Raw genomic sequence first — 5,342 nt, forward strand, 5'->3', positions numbered from 1 at the left:
AGTCACTACCTCCCACACCCTACCACACTTGGTGCACTCGAGAGTCGAAAGTCCCCGATACTTAGGCTGCACGCATGTGCGCAGACAACACATACAGATCTTGAATGGGTTGCATGCATAGTCTACTCTCATCTCATGCACTTAGAGGCAGTTCACGTGGAACCATGGCTCGCAACCGGCTGCCCATTGGCAACCAACAACTACTCAGTTCCCATGAAAAGAGAAAATTCTGGAAATGCATTGAAAAATGGCGTATTTTTCCTCTACGAAGCTGAAAAAGTGAGCAAAGTTTTGTCCTTTTCCATGGTTTCCAACTTGCTCCACCTCCTCCCCTAGGAGCAGCGTCGCAACCGGTTTGCAACCAATTGCAAACTTTTTCCTCGCAACACCTCATGGGAACCAAACTGGTTCGCAACTGATTGACAACCAATTGCAAACCAGAGCTCCATGTGAACTGCACCTTAGCTCTGCTGCACACAAAGATGCTATGGGCTAGATAGCATGGGCTCCACTATCTAGCTTTTTACCCGGTTACATGAGAGCTCCATGCGATTTACTACCTTGTTTCAAGAATGCGATGTCAATTTACATCATGAGAGCTTCATGCGCTTTATCGCCTCATTTCAAGGATGGACACACACACACACACAGATAGAGAGAGAGAGAGAGAGAGAGAGAGAGAGAGAGAGAGAGAGAGAGAGAGAATCATGCACAGAGCATGCAAAAATAGAGAAATGGAGCCAAAAGAGAAACACGGGAGAAAAGTCTCTGAAGTAAAATCTCCTCACACTTTCTAAATCATGGCCACGTGCATACTGTAGTAGAGCACGAACACCAACATGCTGAGGTGAAGGAGGTCTGTGAGTGTGAGCGTGAATTTGAAGCCAACAGATGTGCATGCATGTGTAAGGACAGCGAGAGGTCAACCATCAGCCATATTCAGAGTCTGAGAGATCAACCATCAACCATCGGAGCCTGTGCGCACACAAGCAGGATGTGTGGCAGTGTGTCTGTTTCTGAGAGAGAGAGAGAGAGAGAGAGAGAGAGAGAGAGAGAGAGAGAGAGAGAGGATGCCCATGATGGCCTACCTGGCGACTTCAGATAGCTCCCTATGCAACACAACACATTAGAGATTAGAGAGAGCAGCGCAAATAAACCTTGGCACTACACAGTGTAACGACATTGTGAGGTTCTCCAGCTCGGATCTTATGCGAGCCGGAGCTAGCTGAGATTATCCTCAAATCCTGTGTGAGGTCATGGAGCTAGCAGGTGTGGTTGTGTGTGTGTGTGTGTGTGTGTGTATAAGGATGTTACATGCATGATGGTTTTTCAATGATGCTAGTGCAGCTGATGGTCGTTGTTGCTTCTGTCTCTCTTAAGTGACGTGATGCAAGAGAAGTCGCAATAGCTCTCTCTCTCTCTCTCTCTCTCTCTCTCTCTCTCTCTCTCTCTCCTCTCTCTCTCTCTCTCTCTCTCTCTCTCTAGATGCACTAATGCATTCGGCAAAGCAGGTGATGCGTCTATGGCATGCCTCTCTCTCTCTCTCTCTCTCTCTCTCTCTCTCTCTCTCTCTCTCTCTCTCACACACACACACACACACACACACACACACACACACACACACACACACACACACACACACACACACACACGCGCGCGCGCGCGCGCGCGCGTGTGCACATGTGCAAGACACCATAAGACGCACATTGCGTGTTGTTGCTCTTATTAGCCTAGGGTCACCTCTCTCGCCACAGTAGAAGGGTACTCTGCAATCTCTCTCTCTCACTCACTCACACACACACAGAGATACACAGAGAATGTGCACTCATGCCTATGCAAACCAGGATTACATCTGAAACTGTCGGAGGCAAGTTTCTTTAGCAACTGCTCTAGCTACGGCTATGTGTGTGTGTGTGTGTGTGAGAGAGAGAGAGAGAGAGAGAGAGAGAGAGAGAGAGAGAGAGAGAGAGAGAGAGAGAGAGAGAACATTGAAGATGTTGCCGCTCATAGGTGTGTTAGCCGTGGCAATGGTAAGCTCCAATTAGCACAGAGCCATGATAATGGAGTAAATGGAGTGGAGAGGAGTGACTGTGGCTTGCAGAAGGCTGTGGAGGCAACGGGGACGACATTGACCAGCATGAGGAGCATCAACATGGCAACTTGCGATTGTTGTGCACCGTAGGAATCATCCATTCTCTCGCCCTGCGGCCATGTTCAACAGGAAGATCCGATGCAACTTCACCTGCAGGCTCCCGTAGGTGCGCATAATGCAAGTGAAGCGGAGAAGGAAGAGGAGAAGGGGAGTATATAGAGACAGAGAAAGACTTTCACATGACGGTCGCCTCGTAGTTAATACCTTGCATAGGTACCCGCTCCTCTGCTGTGTTTTCAAAGGAATTGAATCCTCGCGGCTTGTCTCTTTCTGACCGTGATTGTGCCTCCTTTTCTACTCCTCCCAAAGACACGTGTGAAGGTCCCGTTGCCTTCCCTCCCTCCATCCCTCCCGTCCCGACACTCCCTCCCTCCCTTCCTCCCTCCTCGTTCGGACGGCATAAATGCGCTCTCTCTCTCTCTCTCTCTCTCTCTCTCTCTCTCTCTTTTGCCGGAGGCATCTAAGATCGCCACGTGTCAAGGGGGGGGACCGGAATCCCTCCCCCTTTTATACTAGTACTAGTATAGATGCACGTCACCAAAACAAGGCCGTCACTAACACGCACACCGCGGCCCTGCCTGCTCTTAGAGAGAGAGAGAGAGAGAGAGAGAGAGAGAGAGAGATACCTCTTGACTGCTCATGTCTAAGATAGTAACACCATTACCCAACTTACCAACTCAGATCCTACAACACGCTTAGAGTTGAGTCGCACTTAGAGGTAGTGGGGGGAGTGAGGGGAAAAAGGAATCCAAATACGGCACAGTCGATTTTCCCTGTAGAATTCGTGAAGCCATGTTAACATTGCAATAGCCCCTCCATTCGGAAACAATGCACAAGCGCAGTTCTCTGCAGGTCTGCCCAATGAGAAGCTTTCCTTTTTACCGATATCTTCTCCTCCTTTGTAGCACAAGCTGCATTTCTTTGCTGGTGTGACCCCCATAGGCCTTTAGAGGGCCTATGGGGGAGCCCTCTTAGTAGTTTATTGGCTTGGTCTACGTGAAATGGAGAGCAACTATACCACATTCCATGTCTTACAAAATTTGCATTTTGGATACTTATTTGAATGCGGTAAGGATTTGTTTTCTGGATGGTGTTGATGATGATGAGGTTTTCATTGTATTACAGGAGTGCAAAAAATATTTCTGCTCTGCCGCTTGTGCAGACCCTTTTGAGGACAAGGACCATAACTGTAATGACACGAAAGTTAAATTCAGGGTGAGGACCCGGAATATCATTCTGGATGATGGGTTCCTTTGGTTGAAGAATGGTGAAAACGGGATCAATCGGCATACGGACCCAAGGTAACAAATATCCCCTCTTCTTAATTGGTGTAGAGGGACAAGCTCTGACTATGCGTAATTGCATATCTGTGTAGAGGATTTTTCATGCATATTAGACTTGTTAGGAGGGTTCATACACCTATTTAACTTTGCCTGTATGCGTGAGAGATATCTGCATTGGTATGTTATGTCATGCAATCAGCGTTCGATGCCTCAGTTTTGTTTAGGATGCCTTCTTGAAGCGGGTTTTACCGTAACAGCATGTAAACAACCCAAGTTGGTATCTATCTTTATGGGAGCTATTGGAAATGTGCTACAGGATGCCTTCTTGATGCAGATTTTGCCATTATAGTACTGAAACATATCTGCTCAACCAAATGAGTTGTGGGTATGTTGGGGTTAATGAGTGTCTATGGGTGTGGTGTGTCTCTACAGGAGCTATTTGAAATGTGTTGCAAGTAGACGGAGCGGATGCAAAGCGCTAAAGCGTGTTCAGAGGTGCTCAAATATTGAGGACTTCGTCGAATTCATGTATCTGGGGAGGCACAACTCGGTCTATGCCATTATTGATAAGCACAGGGGCAGATTATTTCATTCTTTCATTTATGCTTCTGCAGATATTTATTCTCTCTAAAACAAGAAAAAAAAAAAGAGACAGAAAAACAGGAGCCATAACAAAAGAATCTCGTTCTGTGGAAAGGAAAATGACTACAAAATTAGTGAGCCCTTGGCAAAGTATTTTTGATTGTAAGTACCTTGCAAAACTCTTGGCTTTCTCAGCTGGAAGTTGTGCACATATATTATATCGGGGGTGCGGTGATCAAAGCTCTGGCCCTCCTTTATTTGTAATTGGATAGATTGTACAAGATTTTGTAAAGCCTCGTCTCTTCTTTTGTTTGGCAAAGGCATCTGCCTCACTCTCCTCACATCAGAGACTTGGCGCACCCATGTCGCATGCCAGGTAGCACCTAGACTCCATGGCCATTGGCATCAACAAATAGGTTCTCAGAATGCCACCAATCTCACATTTGCTGCACCACTACTACATTTGCTCTCTCACATGACAAAAACTAGTTCATCCCATTGGTTCCTCTGAAGTTCCGGGCCTTTATAACCGTCAAACTTGCGTGTCCACACCAACCATGCTAGCACAGAAAGAGATTGGGTCTCTGATAACTATACACCATACACCCCAAAGGTACAATAAACAATGTTCTGATCTGCTACTGAAACATCTGTTTTCTAAAACAAATTAGTCGATCGAAAATGCTCCATTCATCCCCGGACTAAGCAACAATGGCATGCTCATTGGCAAGTACATGCCTTGTGATAACATCGGTGAGACAACCACCAAAATTGATTCAGTGTCCAATCCCTAGTTGAGGAAAGATATGGTCACGCAGGACCACCATATTTGTCTGTTGAACCAATCCTTGAGCCAAAAACAGAGAATAGAAATGCATTTCATTTCACTTTTCCGTTACACCTGTAGCAAGCAATTCTTCACAAGAAAAACACAGAAGCAAGAGCGCGGAACAAGGAAATATCTGATTTTGTTTTTGTGCTCGAGAAGGCGACGATTAGGAAGAGGATGCAAAGGGAGCAGAAAAGGAATTAGCCCAACGAAGCGTAATGGGCAACACGGAAAACTTTTAAAGAGATGCACGTCACCAAAACAAGGCCGTCACTAACGCGCACACCTCGGTACTCCTTGCTCTTATATAGAGAGAGAGAGAGAGAGAGAGAAAAGGTTACTACGAAGTTACAAAATGAAGACACCACTTTAACCATTAAAACAAAGAGCTAAGGAATGCTTAAAAAAACTCTTATTAAAAGTTATTATAATAAAAAATGCATGTTTACAAACAATGGAGAAAAAGAAAAGCTTAAATTTTCGGAGTTTGAGTTAG

At 45.9% G+C, this 5,342-nt stretch overlaps 1 protein-coding gene across 1 annotated transcript; it reads left to right on the forward strand.

The window, feature by feature from the left end:
• The first annotated feature begins 2,792 nt into the window (after window positions 1-2,792).
• On the forward strand, window positions 2,793-5,035 carry LOC147430668 (putative WRKY transcription factor 75). The gene is made up of 2 exons (XM_086494440.1): window positions 2,793-3,453; window positions 3,868-5,035. Exons 1-2 carry the CDS (start codon window positions 3,179-3,181, stop codon window positions 4,064-4,066), a joined length of 474 nt encoding a protein of 157 aa, XP_086350566.1. The 5' UTR covers window positions 2,793-3,178; the 3' UTR covers window positions 4,067-5,035.
• The last annotated feature ends 307 nt before the right edge of the window (window positions 5,036-5,342 follow it).

Source organism: Adiantum capillus-veneris, chromosome 21 (assembly GCF_014529385.1).
Source record: "Adiantum capillus-veneris isolate H3 chromosome 21, ASM1452938v2, whole genome shotgun sequence".
In the NCBI taxonomy this organism is placed as follows: domain Eukaryota; kingdom Viridiplantae; phylum Streptophyta; class Polypodiopsida; order Polypodiales; family Pteridaceae; genus Adiantum; species Adiantum capillus-veneris.